Source organism: Ornithorhynchus anatinus, chromosome 9, assembly GCF_004115215.2.
Source record: "Ornithorhynchus anatinus isolate Pmale09 chromosome 9, mOrnAna1.pri.v4, whole genome shotgun sequence".
Classification (NCBI taxonomy): Eukaryota; Metazoa; Chordata; class Mammalia; order Monotremata; family Ornithorhynchidae; genus Ornithorhynchus; species Ornithorhynchus anatinus.
The window spans coordinates 11397619-11417294 of NC_041736.1; the positions used below are offsets into that span (position 1 = coordinate 11397619).

Genomic DNA, 19676 nt, shown 5'->3' on the forward strand with positions numbered 1-19676 from the left:
AAGAATTCTAGCCCAGTGGATACCAATGCTCAGCATGGTGTCAGAGAAGCAGCATGAATCCCGGGCCTGTGAGTCAGAAGGTCATGGGTTCTAATCCCGGCTCTGACTCATGTCTGCTGTGTGATCTAGGGCAAATCACATCACTTCTCTGGGCTTCAATTACCTCATCTGTAAAATGGAGATCGAGACTGAGCCCCATGTAGTGGACAGGAACTGTATCCAACCTGATTTGCTTGTATCGACCCCAGTGCTTAATACAGTGCCTGGCACATAGTAAGCACTTAACAAATGCCACAATTATCATTATTATTATTAGCAATAATAACAATAAATTCTTCCCAGGACCTTATTTTAAATAAGACCCTGGATGCCTTTGTAATTCTAGTAACGAAAGTCATTGACTGATTCATTAGTTTTGAAACAGAAAGGATTATATTAAAAGAAAAACCAGAGGTCTGTAATATGAAAATTGTCTCCTCCCAAAGGATTAGGAGCACAGAGAAATCTGTGCTCTGTTTTTAGTGTCCAGTTTTCAAAAATATGTGGCTACTATGCATGGTTCTGACTGATCCCTCTGGACCCAAAAGTGACTTTGGGGTTCAAGGAAACTGTTCCCTATCTCCAAGTAGCTGGGTCTAATTGCTCTGGATCACTAACCTTTACTCTCATCGTAAGCGTGACCATTTCCTGGTAAGCCATGTCAGCTCCCAAGGGCACCATCAGCGAGCTGTTGTGGTGCAGTGTACCCTTTACCTATAGTACCTATCGTTTCAGCAGGTGTGTACCAAGCTGCGTGGGACTTAACCCAGTGGGTTCCAACTAATAATTGGGCACCAGTGAGAGCAGCTGCCTCTGCTGGGAGTTGAAAGAGTGTCTGCAGCATTCTCAGTGTTCCTATGGAAGGCCAGTCGACATCCATGCACACAGTGGTATGTTCTTTAAGTATGAAAAAGTTTAGGTCCTTCTGTCTTAGCAGGGACCAGCAGTTTAAAAGACCAGTGCATTTTAGTGAAGCCATGAAAATGTGCAAAGCCACATAATTATCCTAGAGGACATTTTAGAATAGAGTGCCACTCTGTATTTTGATGTAGAATCCAACTTCACAGCAGTCTGAGATTTAGAAGGTTTCACAGGATGAATTGATTTGTGAAGAAAAGGCTCCGTGTTGCACATAATAATAGCCTCTATTTAGCTGTCATCTAGCCTTAAGCCTTAGAAAATTCATGGCTCTTCATTTTTCCAGGTTGCATGGTTCATGGATAAGTGTGACTTTTGCCTCACTCAATCAGTCGTATTTGTGGAGTGCTTACTGAGTGCCAAGCACTGTGCTAAGTGTTTGGGGAAGAACAGTATAGCAAAGTCAGTGGACATGCTCCGCCCACATGGAGTTTACAGTCTAGAGTCTTCCTGTCAAAAGTATGTAAATTCTACTTCAAATGATGAACATAGGATTTGCAAGTAGTAAAAAAGAATTTGGGAAGGAAGTACTACAGTCAGAGCAGAAGAATTAACCCACCACATTGAACCCTATAGATGCAATAAGCTGTCATGCAGAGAGCTGCTATCCCCACGATGCTTCTCCAAGAAAAGATTTGTATTGAAGAAAAAAGGAAATAGGTTAATGACCAAAACTTCTAATGGGTGGGGGATAAAGGGATGGGATGCATGTCACAATTTCTTGGGTTTTTTTTTTTCCCTAAAGGCCATCATCTTTCAGATTCTTGTTTGGGATATGGTCTCTGTCAGCAGTCTTGCTTGATATGATTTGCTGGTTTACATAATTTAAGATGGATTAAAATTTTTCTTAAACCCAAATGAAAACTTAAATGATGACCACCAGTGGTACGCATTGAGTGCTTACTGCGTTCAGAGCACTATCCTAAGCACTTGAAGGATCCCTGACCAGAAGGAACGTATAATCCAGAGAGGGAGATAGACATTAAAATATTACAGAAAAGGGAAATGCAAAATGTGAGGTTATGTACATAAATGCTGTGGGCCTGAGGGTGGGAGTGACTGTCAAGTGCTTAAGGGGTACAGATCTAACTGCAGCTCTCTCTCCCTTCCACGTCTCCCTTCCACATCCCTTTGCTCTTCCCCCCTCTTCCCACCCCACAACACTTATGTATATATGTATATAGCTACAATTCTATTTATATCGGTGCATGTTTACTTGTTTGATGTCTGTCTCCCCCACTCTAGACTGTAAGCCCGGTGTGGGCAGGGTTTGTCTCTCTCTATTGCTGAATTGTACTTTCCAAGCGCTTAGTACAGTGCTCTGCACACAGGCACTCAATAAATATGAATGAATAGGCAACACAGAGAGGAGGGCAGATAGGGGAAATGAGGGCTTAATTGGGAGAAATGAAGGCCACTAGTAAACAGTGAGGAGAATGAACAATTAAATTTTCCTTTGAAATTGAATCAGTAGTGCCTTTGAGTGTCTTCTGTGTTCAGAACATGTACGCAGTGCTTGGGAAATTAGACAAGAAGAAAACAGGATCCTGTCCTCAAGGACCTTACCATCTAATGGGAGAGACAGTCACTAAAATAATTTACTAATAGGAGGAAGAAGTGTTTATACAGAAGAGGAGATAAAGGGATGTATGTAAAAGCAAAACTTCTGAGAGGACAGGGAAGATTAGATCTATGGAGAATAAAAATGTTTTGTCACCACTTCTTGGGACAGTCAGATAACGCTTTTGTTGATGGAAATGCTTTAGAAGAGAAGGGTTATTTCAGCAATCGTAGCTCTTCGGTATGGAATGATTTGGTTTTAAACTATTCAGTAGCTTGCAAATGAGGTCATTGTAAGCTACTGGCAAAATTTCAACATTCTATATAATTCTTCATCATGAAAGCCCAAATGTGAAATTGAAATTAAGCAGAACTATTTGTGGATGCTGTATGTCATATGATGGCATGGCCTAGTGTAAAGAGCATGGGCCTGGGAGTCAGAGGATGTGGGTTCTAATCTCAGTTCTGCCACATGTCTGCTGTGTGACCTAGGGCAAGTAATTTAACTTCTCTGTGCTTCAGTTTCTTCACCTGTGAAATGGGGATTAATCCTACTCCCTCCTACTTAGACTATGAATCTTGTGTGGGACAGGGACCGTATCCAACCTGATTAACGTGTATCAACCCCAGTGCTTAGAACAGTGCTTGGTGCATAGTAAGCACTTAACAAATACCAAAATTATTATTATTACTATTATTGTTATAACTATGCTTGTTTTCTTTGTTCTAAAAGTAATAACTGCAGGACACCTGAAACATTCAGTGAGGTGGAGGCAATATATTTAATTAGGACTGGAAACCTCTTTTTCTCTCCATAGTGGCTGTCCTGGATATTGTGGTCACAGTTTGCTTTGAATCTCATTTTAGAACCTACCCTACTTTCAGGTGTTTGCCTTACTCTCACACCACTTACCCTGCTTTCATCAATGTCGGTCCTTTTTAAGAATTGATCAGTATGAGTAGCTTTTAATATCCAGTTTCCGGGTTCCCTGCAGTCGGCTTGCTTCTTGTTATCGTGCAAGATCCGAGTGCCCACCTCCCTTCAGAGGTTGGAATTAAGAGGAAAGATCAGCTCCAGCCCTGATGGAGGTTGATCGATAGGCGTGGTTTAATGAAAGCACTTCACCATGGGCTTGGTAGAGGCTGCTCTTCTATGTTGTTTTTAATCTGCTTTTGCATCCCCAACACAACAAAGAAGACACTTTATCTCACTTTCTGAAATAAAGTTTGTTTTTTTTAATGGTACTTGTTAAGTGCTTACCGTGTGTTAAACACCGTTCTAAGCATGGGATAGGTAAAAGGTATTTAGGTGGGACACAGTCCCTGTCCTGCATGGGGAGAGGGGACAGTCTAAGTAGGAGGGAGAACAGGCATTTAATCCCCATTTTACCATTGAGGAAACTAAGGCACGGAGAAGTGACTTGCCCGAGGTCACACCGCAAGCAATTCTCAGAACTGAGATTAGAACCAGGTCCTCTGACTCCCAGGCCTGTTCACTTTCCACTAGGCTACGCTGCTTCTTTATAATAATAATAATGATAGTAAAATCATGCTATTTAAGCATTTGCTATGTGTCAAGCACTGTACTGAGCACTGAGACAGATATAGGATCATCAGATCCTACATGGCGCTCACAGACTAAGTAGGAGGGAGAACAGGTATTGAATTCCCATTCTGCACATGAGGGAACTGAGAGGCAGAGACGTTTAGTGACTTTCCTTAGGTCACACAGGAGAAAAGTGTTGGAGCCGGAATTAGAATCACATTTGGGTTTGTTTACAGGCCTGTTGACTACCATGTTGGAAATCAGTCAATCAGTAGAGAAGCAGATGTAGTGAAAAGAGCTTGGGCATGGCAGTCAGAGGACCTGGGTTTTAATCCCAGCTCTGCTAATTTCTAACCTTGTGACCTTGGTCCAGTCACTTAACTTCCCTGTGCCTCAGTTGCCTCAACTCTCAAATAGGGATTAAGTCCTCTTCCCTCCTCCTATTTAGGCTGTGAGTCTCATGTGGGCTAGGGACTGTGTCCAACCTGATGGCCTCATGTCTACCCCAGTGCTTAGAACAGTGCTTGACAAATAGTAAGTGCTCAACAAATGCTATTTAACAAAAAGGTATTTAAGTGCTTACAATGTGTAGATAACTACTAAGGGCTTGTGAAAAATACAATATAATAGAATTGGTAGATGTGATCCCTGCCCATCAGAAGCATACAGTCTATATGCCTTTTCCAGGGCACTTACTCTAGCTTAGGGAACTGAAAGAGTTAATGTGCTTGGAGTGTCTGAGGGGTTGTGGGGATCCTTTTTTATGAGGGCTTTCCTTGCGGGGTCCCTGGGCCACCGCTGGAAGGAAGAGGGCCTTGGAATCTTGATCCTCTTTCTGAGAGGTTTTTGGGGTTTTTTTTTTTGGCTTCATTTCCTACCTGACAGATGGTGCAATTACCTGGCAGGACCTGTGCCAGTTCCTCATGTCCTTCAGGGGAGGAACTGGGGGAAGCCTGTACTTAACTGAAGAGGGAATTAGGAAAGTGCAACTGTGAACAGTTGGGCAATGTAGAGAAGTTGTTTGGCTTCAGTGATGAAGTGTGTCCTCTAAAGTGGAGAATAAGGGTTAGGCTACCTTCTGGGACTGCTACAACATACCTGCTAATGATTATGTTTTCCTCTGTTGTCCCTCCGTTCTCCTATTTGGCCGCTCTATCGACTTGCCACCTCGGCCCTGGTGACCCTTTGTCCCCCTCTAGATTGTGGGCAGGGATTGTGTCTACCACCTCTGTTATGTGGTACTCTCCCAAGTGCTGCATAACGTAAGTCCTCGATAAATCTGATTGAATGGGGACAGAGCCAGCCGAGACAGGCCTTTTTGTCCATTTTAGGTATTGGTAGAGACTTTGACAACTAAATTGCTGGTCAGAATATGCAGTAGTGCTTTAGCAAATAGGAGCAATTTAGCAATGTCCATATCAAGCCTCTTTTCTAAACAGGTATCTGATATTCTTCATTTCAGGGATATACAAAACTGGGGATTGGCTTTTTTGTTCAGTTTGGCGTAGAGAGGCACCTTGGCTATCAAGAGGCCCCATTACAGCTGGTTGTATATTCTCCCTCTACATCTCTGTCTTCCCTGACCTTTTCTTCTCTGGCCTGACTGTGGCTGGGATGAAATTAATCCAGGCAGAGTCAGGAAGGAAAGTGCCAGAATAAAGGTAGGGGTGCATTTGTGCTCCAGGCAGAGCTGAAGGGTTAACCAAGAGAAGATGCCCGAGAACCACAATTTGGACTACTCATACCTGCATTTCTGAACTTTGAAGAAAGGTCTCGAGATGCAGCAAGGCGTTGTGCTTTCCCATTGTGTCATTCCTAAGCCAGAGATCAGAGCTCCTGGGCAAGCCTTTGGAACATATATATGTATATCTTATTATAGTATGTAATAATCTTTTGAGAGCTACTGCATTTGAGTATTTACACTTTTGAATCATAACATTAGGTATACAGGATTGTGTGAGGGACACTTGTCACTGCCTGAGAAACAGTAGTGATATGTTTGTCTGCCTTTGTTTTGGCCTCTTGAAATCCTGTAAAACTTGAGAATCTAGCTCAGTTCAACACTGTCCAACATCTTCCTTATCAAGGCAAAGCAACCTATGGACTAGTTTCAGCATTCATGCAGCACATAGCTGACTGATAGTTATGGTAACCTTGCTGTCATTTTACTGGCGAGACTTTACCCGTGGTCCATTTGAGTAGCAAGCAGTAGATCATGTTTTTTCAGTACAGTGACATTAAATGGGATTGATTTTCAAAATAAAAATGGGCCTCTGGGCACTTGTAGATAATAAAACATGTTCCATTATGATATTAAAACAAAAAAGTTTAAAAGCATAGCCAGGAAAGGAAACCAGCAGCCACACAGCCTTAGCGTTCATCTGTCATATTAGCCGAGCCTAAAAAATAAAAAATCTGAAAGCAAAGGTCAACACATTTAACTTCTGTCAAAATCAGCATGGGAAGAAAGTTCTAGAGCCTTGTATGCCCATAGGACTGGAACATGTTTCCATATAGCCAAATTAGTTAAGGCAAACTAGTGAAGATAGTTGTTTCCTCTGCAGAGCAATTTTAAAATGTTATTTAATGCTTAATATGTGCCAGACACTGTACTAAAGTGGCTGGGTAGGTACAGCCCTTCAGGTTGGACAAGGTCAATGTCCCATGGGGCTCACGGTCTTAATCCCCATTTTGCAGATGAGGTAACTGAGGCACCGAGAAGTTAGGTGACTTGCCCACAGTCACAGCAGACCGGTGGCGGACCTGAGATTAGAACCCAGGTCCTTCTGACTCCCAGGCCCAGGCTGTTTCCACTAGGCAGCACCTTCTTTTATCAGATGAGTGCATCAGAGTTCCCTACTGAAACTATTACAATCAGGGTGAAGCCACAGCCTCCTGCAAAGTGTATGGGCCCGGAAGTCAGAGGACATGAGTTCTAATCCCAATTCCGCCACTTCTCTGCTGTGTCACCTTGAGCAAGTCACTTTACTTCTCTGTGCCTTTACCTCATCTGTAAAATGATTAAGCCTGGAAGCCCCATGTGGGACATGGCCTATGACCAACATAAGTAGCTTGTAGCTATCCCAGCTCTTAGTAGTGCCTAGCACATAGTAAGCACTTAACAAATACCATAAAATAGGCAGTACTCCTAAATTAGAGTAGAGACCCAGTGGCAAAAAAGTTTTGGTGACCTTCCAATCCTTTCTCACTCCAAAAGACTGGTAGGGCAGCAAAGGATTGCAGGCACAGAAAATGAAGGAGGGTTGTCCATACCACTCTAGCTGTTGTTTCAGAAGTCATATCCACCTATGCTGACTAGTCTTTCCATTCATTCATATCAATAGTATTTATTGAGCGCTTAACTATGTGCAGAGCACTTGCACTAAGCGCTTGGGATGTATAATTCGGCAACAGATAGAGACAATCCCTGCCCATTGACGGTTTACAGTCTAACTGGGGGAACATGGACAAAAACAAGACAACTTAATCACGAATAAATAGAATCAAGGGGATGTACACCTCAATTAACAAAATAAATAGGGTAATAAAAATATAACAAATGAGCACAGTGCTGAGGGGAGGGAAGGGGAGAGAGGGAGAGCAGAGGGAAAAAGGGAAAGGGGCTTAGCTGAGGGGATTTTGAAAAGGGAGCAGACAGAGCAGAGGGAAAAGAGGAAGCTCAATCTCGGGAAGGCCTCTTGGAGGAGGTGAGCTCTCAGTAGGAATTTGAAGATGAGGAGAGCTGGGGACTGTCGGATATAAAGAGAAAAGGAGTCCCAGACATACAGAGAGCACTTGAGCAATAATTCTGCAGTGAGAGATGAGAATGAGGCACATTGAATATGTTTGTTTTGTGAGGAGCAAAATAATAATGATACTGGTGGTATTTAAGCACTTACGAATGTGCCAAGCCCTGTTCTAAAGCACTGGAGTAGATACAGGGTAATCAGGTGGCAGACATGGCAGCCCCAGTCTTAATCCCTATTATACAGATGAGGTAACTAAGGCACAGAGAAGTTAAATGACTTAACCAAAGTCACACAGCAGACATGTGGCAGAGCCGGGATGAGAAACCCATGTCCTGAGACTCCCAGGCCTGTGCTCTTTCCACTAGGCCACTGGAGTATAAGCTGTGTAGTGGAAGAAGATAATGAGTAAGTAAGAAGGAAAGAACTAATTTTGTGCTTAAGGGCCGTTTGGCCAATAGTTTATGCTCGATATGGGCAAGAATAGGCAAATGTTTGAGGTATTTGAGGAATAGGGAGCTTGTGTGCCATTTGGAGGAGAAGGAAGGGGTTGATCCTGGAAATTCTGTGGAGGAAAAATGGACAGGATTGTGATGGTTGAATTTGGGGACTGAAAGAGAGGAATCAGGAATTAATCTCTCTTTACCTAAAGCTCCCTTTTCCTTCTATGTTGTCTATGCATTTGGATCGTGACCTTTGGACATTTGATATTTGTTCCCACTTCCCTCCCCCAACGCCAGGGCACTATGTACTATAACTATAAATTGCATAATTATAATTATTTAAATTTTATTTATATTAATATATGTCTCCTCTTCTAGACATAAGCTCGTCGTGGCAAAAGAATGTGTCTACCAATCTCTGTTCTGTTGTACTCTCCCATTGTTTAACAAAGAGCTGAGCACCTAGCACTCAATAAATACATCTCATTAATGATGATGAAGGTTAGTGCCAATGTTGCAGGTTTCAAAGATGGTGTTGCTGTCACCTTTGATGGGAAAGTTAGATGGAGGAGAACATTTGGAAGGAAGATGAGTCCAGTTTTGGACAAACTGAGCTTGAAGTGCCTGCAGGACATCCAAGTAGGCTGGAGAAAATGTGAGATTGCAGAGGAGAGAGGTGCATCATTTCATACTTGAGAAATGCAGAGTGCTTTGTGATAGTGACCTCTTCTCATTTCGTGGGGATTTTGCTATAGGATGCTATTATAACCTTTATAGGTGAGGAAAAAGGTCCCACAACTCCCAAGTTTCCCGAGTTCAGGATTTTTTTTTTTACAGTATTAAGTACTTACTATATGCCAGGCATTGTACTAAGTGCTGGCTACAAGCTAATCAAGTTGGACACAGTCTGTGTCTCACATCGGGCTCAGTCTAAATTCCCATTGTACAGATGAGGAACCTGAGGCACAAAGGAGTTAAGTGACTTACCCAAGGTCACTTGAATTATGTAAACTTTTTTTGTTCGCTGGTACTTTCAGAACAGTGATATTGAATGTCTGTGTGCAAAAACTAATCTCTGGGGACTGGAACGATTTTTTGCTTGAAAAATTTCCAAAATGCTAAGGCCTACTTTATAAATGTGACCCTGAAGATCCCAGATGACTCTGAAAAATAAGAAATAGTGTATCCAAGAACAATAAATTAAAAAAAACTCCACATGCCTGCTCTGTGTTCATAGCCAAACTTCTCTTTGTCTTCTTTGCCTGTTTATGAAAATGAACCTCCTGTCACACTTTGGTCTGAACAACCTCCTTCTCTTCTCTTGTTTTGTAGAAAATCATACAGTTTTATAATTTAACTGTTCTGGGAAGAAGAAGTTATAATAGGATAGTGTATGCTATCGTTATTGCTCAGGACTTATTTTTTTGGTAGCAGCCTCATTAACTTTGTATATTCAATTATTAATTCAACTAGCCCTGTTATTGGTCTAGTGGAAAGAACAGTGGTCAGAGAATCAGAAGTCCTGGATTCTGGTCTCAGTTTTGTCTCCTGAGGCTGGACCATCAGTGGCGAAATCTGTTTGACTGAAGACTCAAGCAGAGTGTTTTGCAATCTAGATGCACTCAGTAGGAATCCTGGAAAATAGTGGGCTCAACATGGACAAAGTCCACAGTGGCTACCAAAGGCACCATCGGCTAGGCTATGGTACTAAGGTTCATCAGCTTCCTTGGCTGTGGTCACCTCAGGCATAAATGAGCTCTACGTGTAAAAAACCTAAGTTTTTTCTTTGCAGTGTGCTGTATCCAGACCTGCCTATTTTCTGGCTGCACGCTGTACCCCAGTGGGAACATGGTAGACAGACAAGAGAGAATGCAAGTGGTACTTCTTCCTCTTAGACTTTGAGCTTCTTGAGGGAAGGGGACCATGTCAAACCTCGTTATCTTGTATCTGCCCCATTGCTTAGTTACAGGACTTGGCACATAATAAGCCTGTAACAAATTCCATTATCATTTCATTTTCATCACTGTAAAAACAGTACATAGATATATATTTAGATTGTGAGTCCCTCGAGGGACAGGGTCTGTGTCTAATTCTTACCTGTACCCTTTCCCAGTGCTTAGTTCAGTGCTCTTCTCGCCGTGAGTGCTTAATAAATGTTATTACTACTACTACAGGATACAGATTTAGAATATCTGCATCATTGCCATTTAGTAGAATTTACCCAGAAACAGATTCATTGTTAGGAAACACTGTGCTAAACCTGTATATGTGGAAAGGGAAGAGAACAGGAGTGCTGGAGGTTGAGGGATTTAATAGATTTTTTTTTTGGTACTTTTTTGTGGTATTTAAGTCCCTATGTGCCAAGCATTACATTAAGTGCTGGGATAGGCACAAGATAACCAGGTTGGACACAATCCTGCCCAACATGGGGCAGCGTGACTTAGTGGAAAAGAGCCTGGGCTTTGGAGTCAGAGGTCATGAGTTCGACTCCCGGCTCTGCCACTTGTCAGCTGTGTGACTGTGGGCAAGTCACTTAACTTCTCTGTGCCTCAGTTGCCTCATCTGTAAAATGGGGATTAAGTTTGTGAGCCTCACGTGGGACAACCTGATGACCCTGTCTCTCCCCCAGCGCTTAGAACAGTTCTCTACACATAGTAAGGGCTTAACAAATACCAACATTATTATTATTATGGGGTTCACTCTTTAGAAAGGGAGAGAGATTTTCTGTAGGTAGAAGTGACGACCTTACATAGTCAAATGACATTTGAGAAATTTTGCCAATTAGAGAGAGGTAAAACTTGGTGCTTTGAACACTGTGTGTTGAGAAAGGCATCTCATTGTAGTCATAAATTAAAATCATTCTAGTTTATGCAGATTTTTTGATCCCATTCATCACTGTCCTAATGTGCTCTTCGGCTGTCTAATTTTGAGTAGCGTACATTCAATATTAAGCAGTCATTAACAGTGGAATTTCTGTTTGTAACTACTACTTGTTTAGCAGAAGCTAAGTAATTTTCTTTTTGATGGGGGTTATATTTAACTTCCACAATAAACCAAATGGGATGCTGGCTCAGTCAGTGATGAGTGTTGAGTTCAGATGTGAAGGTGGAAGTCCATAGCCCCTTGAGTGTTTGAAGCTACAGATAGTGGCATTACAGAAAGAGGTGTCACCGAACATGGGAGGGCTTTCCAGACCTGAGGCAGGATGTGGGAGAGAGGTCGATGGTGAGATAGATGAGATCAAGGTACAGTGAGTAGGTTGGCATTAGAGAAATGGCATTAGAGAAATTTGTTAAAATGGTGTAGTTCAAATTTTTATTTCAATGGGTTTATGGTGAGATATATTGTTAATGGTCACATAAAGTCAACCAGCTCTGAGTATTCAAAATACAAAAAAGGTTGCAACCCTTACGTAAGTTTTAAATGAGAAGCAGCATGGCTTAGTGGAAAGAGCCGGGGTTTGGGATTCAGAGGTCATGGGTTCTAATGCTGGCTCTGCCACCTGTCAGCTGTGTGACTTTGAGCAAGTCGCTTAATTTCTCTGTGCCTCAGCTCATCTGTAAAATGGGGATGAAGACTGTGAGCTCCACGTGGTACAACCTGATAACCTTGTATCTATCCCAGCTTTTAGAACATTGCTTGGCACATAGTAAGTGCTTAACAAATACTATTATTATTATTAAATTTGGTGTTTGCAGATTTGATAAAGTTATGTTGTCTAGTTAGATAAATGTAACTTCACGTTGTCTCTGGTCCATTTTTTGTTGTTTCTGTAAATCAGACGTGAACATACTCAAACCACACAGATTGTGATGAAGATGAGGCACAGTTGTTTTTATCTAAGATCAACATGGAAGCCTTACTGTTAGACTATGTTATGTGTTTCTGATTATAAAACTGCCCTATTTTAACTTTGGAGTGGAAAGAATTGAGTTATTGAAAGCACTTCAAGTGCCATTAGCTTATCATAAAAATATACAAAAATGGATAAATAGTTAATTTGGTGTCTTTTCTCATATTTGTTGATGTAATACCGGTTTAGGCAATGTAAGTTGGCTTCTGTGCTTTGAACTCCTCAGATGAAGGCATCACTTTAAAGTCCAACAAGGTTTTTCTGGGGGTAGCCAATGGTAAGCAATGTGAATTTAAATGTCTTCATAATAAAGGAAATTAGATATCTTTTTTAAAATGATGAACTGGAAAGGCATTGAAATGCTTTTGTGATTACATAGGTTCCAAGGCAGATTGTAATGACTCGTGGGTTTGGATTTGTGCATGATGTGTGTGATTTAGGTTAAGTTTCCTTTAAATCACCGAGTTGACGTTCCCTGTTAAATCACCCTTCTGAAGCTTCCTTACGCAGTGAAAAAAACCCTGATCATCTGGAATTGACATTTCATTCCCTCCTGGTCTCTTGCAGTGTAAACTCTAGTTGCATGAGCTAAACCTTATTATATATTTTTTTTAACTGACCAAGATAAAACCCACTCAGTGATGGGATACTTAGCTTCATAGTAATTCGAGAGGAAAAACTGAAGGATGTGGCTGGCTCTCTGGATGATGCAGAATTGCTTGAAGCAGTAAAGCTTACTGTTTTCAGACAGCATTAGCAGCAACAGCAATACAACTCTGTCAGCCTCCCTGAATAGTGGGTGTTTGTAATCGCATAAGGGCACCACATTTAAGATTTCCTATCTTTATTCGTTAATGGCTTCAAGCAGATACTGATGGACAGACGTGCTGTTGGTGCTTTCTTTACTAGCCCCGAAGATGCTGAAAGATAGATGGCTGTGATGTTCTTTTGTAAGACAGGAAATGCAATATTTGAGGGGTTCTGGAAATAAAAAGGTCATGCATTCTGGAACGAGTGAACCATTCCAGGCTCTAAGTCATCAGGTATGACCTCATGGTTTATACTGATATTATTCTAACATAGGGTTTGTTTTTTCAGTTAAAATGTGTTAGCAGTGTAATTGTTTATGGTTGGAATTGCTATGGGATTTTCGGAAAAGAGTATTTACAGTAACTGACACATAAACAGAGCATTATATATTTTGGAAATGTTCATTTTAAAGTTGCATGGGAGGAAAACAGAATTTTTCTATATGAATTTAAATGCAGGCTTTGGAGATTACATGGATTTTTCCAGATCAAACCTAGCTACAGCCAGGCTGCAGCTTTAATTTAGAATGAAACGGCAATGAAAATCAATCAAACTGAAAAAGATATGTTATAAAGGACTGTTTTATATGCAGAGATGTACTGCAGAGAGTCGTCTAATCATCTCGGTCATTTTGGGGGGTTTCATTTTATGCAGATTATAAAAGTAAAGATTCAAGCCCAGCAACCAAAGTTTGATAAACTGACGTCCTCCTTTCATTGGTGTCTAGTTTCTGTGTTAAAATCCTCAATTATAGCTTGCAATAACCGAGTGATTTTTAACAGTTTTATATTCTGAAAGTATAATTCTATAGCATAGATTTCCATCTATCATCACAGCGATTGAAGCATCGCAGCTATGGGTGTCTGTCAATGTAGGGACTTTCTAGGGCACTATTTTTAGACAGAAAGATTATGGAGTCTGTTTTCAAAACAAGAAGGCTTGTGGCATTATTGCATTTCTAATTCTTAAGAGTCTGTAATTATTGAATATAATATGCTGGATACGTGTATTGAAATAAAAAATACAGATGTCCCCCAAAAGGCATTATTCATTATGTCAATTAAAAATGGTTTTAAACTATGCAATTTATTTTTAATGATTTTTACCTGTCTTGCTCGAAACCATTCTAATTTGCTCATTAGTAACCTATCTTTGTGGGGTCATATTTGAATAAGATGGTATGCATGTGTTGAAACTTAAATGCTGAAAATAGTACGTTTTATTGCCCTTAAGTATTGCACATAATTACAGTCTGATTCTTATAATTGTCAGAATTGAATACCATTGATTAAAACTTTCCTGATCAAGAAAAAATAGAATGGCACAAACCGAGCAAAATTTTTTCTCATTAAGGTAAAGATTTGCCCTGTTTTATTTGCATTATGATTTTATTATGATTTATACCACTGGATTGAAAATACATTTGGATTTATTTTTGTGAATGGCCAGAGTAGAAATCTAAAACAGTTGTCGGTATAGTATAGTGAAATTATTCAGGTTAAGAAGGTTATTTTGTCATTTTTAATTAAAAAACACATTGAAAAAAATTCTACTCATTGATTTGGATATAAATTATAGATTGCTGAGTCTACTTATCCAGCTTACATTCTTATTAATAGGGAAGATTGCCATATTCTTAAGCTTGATTAGTTTTGAAGTGATTTGAATATACCTTTCAGTTGCAATAAACCTGTTAATCTGTTAGAGTTTATTTGCAGTATTTTGGAGTATTAGTCACTATGAGTACATTCTGTTTCTTGGCATTGCTCCGAAATTCCTGCAAGTATTGGTTTTCTGGTATATTGATATATTTTCAGAGTATTTATGACCTTCTCAGGAATACCACATCATCCAAGGTTCCCAGTTATTTTTTCCACCAGTGATTACACAATGGATACAGCAATAATTTCATAAGATTGAAAGAAAAATTTATGATATTAAGTCTTTCATTTGCTTTAAAAATATGAGGTAAGGCCCGTGCCATGCCATTTCTAAGCATTATTATAGTGAATTGCTAAAGGACAGGACAGCAGTAGGTAATAGACATTTAAAAATTATGTTCATCTTGCCTAATATGATATAAATTGACAATGATCTTTTTAAATACTGAAACTTGAGTAAAACATTGCCAGAATAATAGGCTGTCTTGGTTTTAATGTCTGCTTCAGTGGATATTGCGTAGTATGCCGTCAGATTGTAATTACAGACGTGTACCTGGTGATAGTGCCTGGCAAATACTGGACTGGATCTCATTTTAGGAAGTAGCTGTGTCATTAACCTCGGCAAATGCTCTTATTTTGGGTTCAGAGTTCATCACTGAGTCAGAAAAATATGCCTAAAAGCAGATGTTCAAATTTAGGAATAGCAGCATATAATTTCATCCATCCTTTTGCCAGTGAAAATGAATTGGAAAATGATTTTGCTATTTAAGTGCCTACTCTGTGTCAAGCTCTGTACTAAGTGCTGGGGTAGATACAAGCTAGTCAAGTTGGTCACAGTCCCTGTCCCACATAGGGAAAGCATCCCTTAGTTTGGATGGAGAATTGCACACAGGCTATTTCAACTGTACCCAAGGAGGGTGTTGGATTTTTAAAGACAGTGATTAGACAAAATTATTACAATTCTGAAAAATAAGATTCCCATTCAATTTAGCACTAGACCAGAAGATTTGGTAAAGTCTGAAAGGCTACCATGTTCTTGGAAAGTAACTGGTCTTCTTTGTCCGGCTACTGATGCCTTCCAGTATCAGATATATTGTCATTAAGATGTTGGAATAGTGGAAAAGTCTGGTGGAAACTCTGAGGGTTAGTAAAAAAAAAAAAAATACAGATACCTATTTAAAGAAATGTCTTAAGCCTTTATTATGATTTCATCTTTACAGCTAGTTTCATTTTGAAAGACTCCTAAATATTAAAAACACTCTGTATTAATGTCCGCTTCTTCAGCCACAACTTATGGCTCTTGCCCATAAGAGTTTAGTTCCCTAATGGAGGGAGAGAAAGTCAAAATGCCTAGAGTAGATTACAATCCATCTCTATATAGATATCAACTAAGAATATTTATTGAGCGCTCACTGGGTGCAGAGCATGTTCAAGATTATATATAGTACTGTAGTAACACAAATGTAATTTCTAAAATCATAATATACCCCTAATTCTGGTCCTTCCAAGCCCTTACATCATTAAGGTTTTTGGACATACATTCATTTCATTTGCTAGTAAGGCACTGAAGTGTGCCTTGGAATTTAGGCAGAAATACTGGCAAATACATTAATATTTTTTTACAGTTAATCACTATGATCAAGAAATGATGTATGTGACAATTCTTGAAGTTTCATAGAGTTGGTATAAAGGATCAAAAAAGAGTAAACAAATGGTCAGAGGGGGACATAAGGTGGAGAAGTTATCAAATGAGAACAGTCTAAATAGCTAAGACTGTAGTCTGGAAAGACAAAGACTAAGTGGATTGTGAACAAAATAAAAAAAACACCCAAAAAACGAAGGGCATTAGGCTGCAATCTATATGGATTATTTTCCATAATTTTCACACCTTGTTAGTACAATCCTCAAGCCTTATTAACAGTGTTGTGCCACAGCAGTCACTAAATACTGTTTCATTGATCTGAAAGGATATGCCCTGAAGCTAGAATATGGTAGTCAGTATCTGAAAACAAATGATAGACCCTACGTGTTGAAACTGGCAAATATATAAAATTTGTTACCTCAAAGTTAAACAGACATTTAGATAAATTCATGGTAATTGCTTTAATAGAGCAAAAGGTTTAAGTGTTAGAAAGTATGTCCTATTATCAGTGGGATCTATGTTAGAGGGAAGACATTCATTATTCCATGCATCCTGTTGCTATTATTGGAGACATTGCAGAGTTGGATGGTTGGACCATAAATTTGGTTCAGTCATGAATTTCTTTTATTTTATGTTGAGAGGTATGGCTTTTTAATTTCAGTAATTGTAAACATAATTGCAGGATAACATTTTTAATTTTTCCTTAAAATGTCATTGGTATGATGAACTTTTATGGCACTTGTAAGTAATTTCATATTTGGATGATGTCTTAAATTCCAGGAAAACAGTATTTTTGTGGGCTTCCCTGAATACAAGTACTAATAGTCCTATGGCAGTAATTTTCTCACTCATGCTCCCGGTTTGGGAAGCAAATCTATGGATCCAAAATTCGCTACATTCTTAGTTTCTTCCTGATTGGGAGTCAGGCGACTTGGGTTCTTTCTAAACCCTGCCCCTGCACCACTTCCGCCTGGCTGCACTTGGGCAGTCACTTAATTTCCTTCTGCTCAGTTCCTTCATATGTAAAATGGGATTAAAATACCCATTCTTTCTTTTCATCTCAATGCTTCGCATAGTGCTTAACACAAGTGCTTAACAAATACCACTATTAAGTAGTATTCAATAATAAAGCATAAAATGATCAGTTTTGGGATTCTCTTATCAACCCCCGAAAGAGTCCCTGCGGACTCCTGGTTCAGTGAAGTCATGAAACAGAGAGGGGAAACTTTTTCACCTTCTCAGCATCGCTAAAATCCGCCCTTTCCTTTCCATCCAAACCGCTACCACGTTAGTACAATCACTCATCCTCTCCCTCCTGGATTATTGAATCAGCAACTCTTCTGATCTTCCAACCTCCTGTCTCTCCCCAGTTCAGTCTATACTTTACTCTGCTACCTAGATTATCTTTCTACAGAAACATTCTGGGCATGTCACCCCTCACAAAAATCTCCAGTGATTGTCTATCAACCTCCATATCAAGCAAAAACTCCTCGATATTGGCTTCAAAGCTCTCCATCATCTTGTCCCCTCTTACCTCACCTCCCTTCTCTCCTTCTGTATCCCAGCCCGCACACTCGGCTCCTCTGGTGCTAACCTTCTCACAGTGCCTTGTTCTCACCTGTTCCACCATTAACCCCTGGCCCACATCCTACCTCTGGCCTGGAATGCCCTCCCTTCTCAAATCTGCCAATCACACTCTCCTCCCTTCAAAGCCCTACTGAAGGCTCATCTCCTCCAAGAGGCCTTCCCAAACCAAACTCCCCTTTTCCTCAGTTCCCCCCACCCATCGCCCTGACTTGCTCCCTTTGCTCTACCCCCCTCCCCACCCCACTACACTTGTGTTTATATGTACATATCTATAATTCTGTTTATATCTGCCTATTACTTTTGTTGTGTATATATATAGATCTAATTCTATTTATATTGATGCTATTGATGCCTGCTTACTTGTTTTGATGTCTGTCCCCTTCTAGACTATAGCACATTATGGGCAGGGATTGTCTCTCTTTATTGCTGAATTGTACTTTCCAAGAGCTTACTAAAGTGCTCTGCACCCAGTAAGCGCTCAATAAATTCGATTGAATGAATGAATGAATGAACATCAAATGCTAAGATGGTCCCTGACCTTTTGGGGTTTTTCAAAGAAGAGTATGTTTTCAATCATTTAATGACATTTATTGAGAGTCTACAGTCTACCAAGTGTCCTTTGTGGATCTGCTATTCTTTTGGAGGGATCTTTGAGGAGTTAAGATGAGCACAATAGTAGGATTTATTGATACCAAAGAAAAGTTTATTTTTACTCAATCAGTTGAGAATTTAAATCTCAGCCTTCCCAAAAAGACTCTGGGTACAAGAGGCCTTCCATTGACTCTGATCTCAGTTGGACCTGATTCAATTCAATTGTATTTATTCAATTGCATTTACTGAGTAGTTACTGTTTGCAAAGCACTGTACTAAGCACTTGGGAGAGTACAATATAACAGTAAACATTTGATGAAATATAGTACTAGTAATATTATTGTTACTTATGTGTGAAGCACTATGCTAAGCATTAGGGTAGAAACAGTGCAATTATATCAGACATAAAGCCTAGCCCATGTGGGACTCACAGTCTGAGGGGAAGGGAGAATGGATATTTTATCATCATTTTATAGATGTGGAAAGTGAGATATAAAGAACTTAAGTGCCTTGCTCAAGATCACACTGCAGGCAAGTGGCAGAGCTGGAATTAGAACCCAGGTCTCTTATCTACCAGTCCTATGCTTTTTCCAGTAGGCCAAGCTCTTTCCCTAAATTCTCTAGAAATTTGGGAATAAGTTTGTTGTTTTTTTGGGAGGATGGGGGGTAGAACGCATATTAAGAGAATGAAAATGACTAAAAAATACCAACTGTTTTTTTTTCCCACCCAGCCCTCCGCAAAAAGTTTGTTTTACTTCCCAAAAGGTCTCAGGCAATAAATATCCCATTTTTCTTAACCTCCTTCAGCATCTGAAGCTTTCTTGCTTACACCTCCACCAGATCTTTCTCTTATTCAGCTAATGTCTTATGGAAACTTCATTTTAGAAAATAGAAACTAAATGAAATCTGATCATTTAACTCTTGGATTACTGTTGAGAGTTTACACAATTACAGAATTATTGGATTATTAGATCCATGAGAAATGGAAATCGATCTATATATTCCAAAATATGTAGATTTTTGGAAAAGAAATGTGAAGTAACAGCAGAGATCTGAAGTTGCCTAGTTAATTAGAGCACCTTGGATCACAGTCTCTCAAATTCCCAGTAGAGATACATTTTAAAAATAGATTGGTCCCTTAAATTAGATTTGTTCATACTAGTCATTTTACTTCCATTCTTTGAAGCCTCTGGAATCTGTGGTTTTAAGGCATAGCCAGGTGGGGAATCAGAAGAGACAGTCTCTTCAGACTTGAGAAGTCTTCCCTCAAGAAATGGAAA

The 19676-nt window shown here is 39.8% G+C and overlaps 1 protein-coding gene across 7 annotated transcripts in view; it reads left to right on the plus strand.

The window, feature by feature from the left end:
- SLC4A10 (solute carrier family 4 member 10) overlaps positions 1-19676 on the plus strand; it is a 209643-nt gene that overhangs the window by 50913 nt on the left and 139054 nt on the right. For 3 of the 7 annotated variants that reach the window (XM_007671173.4, XM_007671177.4, XM_016228165.3), the window contains exon 1: positions 12695-13148. The exons of 1 other annotated variant lie outside the window; for it this stretch is intronic. In XM_007671173.4, the coding sequence (XP_007669363.1) occupies positions 13068-13148 (81 nt within the window). In that variant the 5' untranslated portion in view covers positions 12695-13067. Of the gene's footprint in view, positions 1-777; positions 930-12694; positions 13149-19676 lie in introns of those variants that run through there. 3 more of the 7 variants (XM_016228164.3, XM_007671176.3, XM_016228163.3) reach the window with 3 other exon arrangements.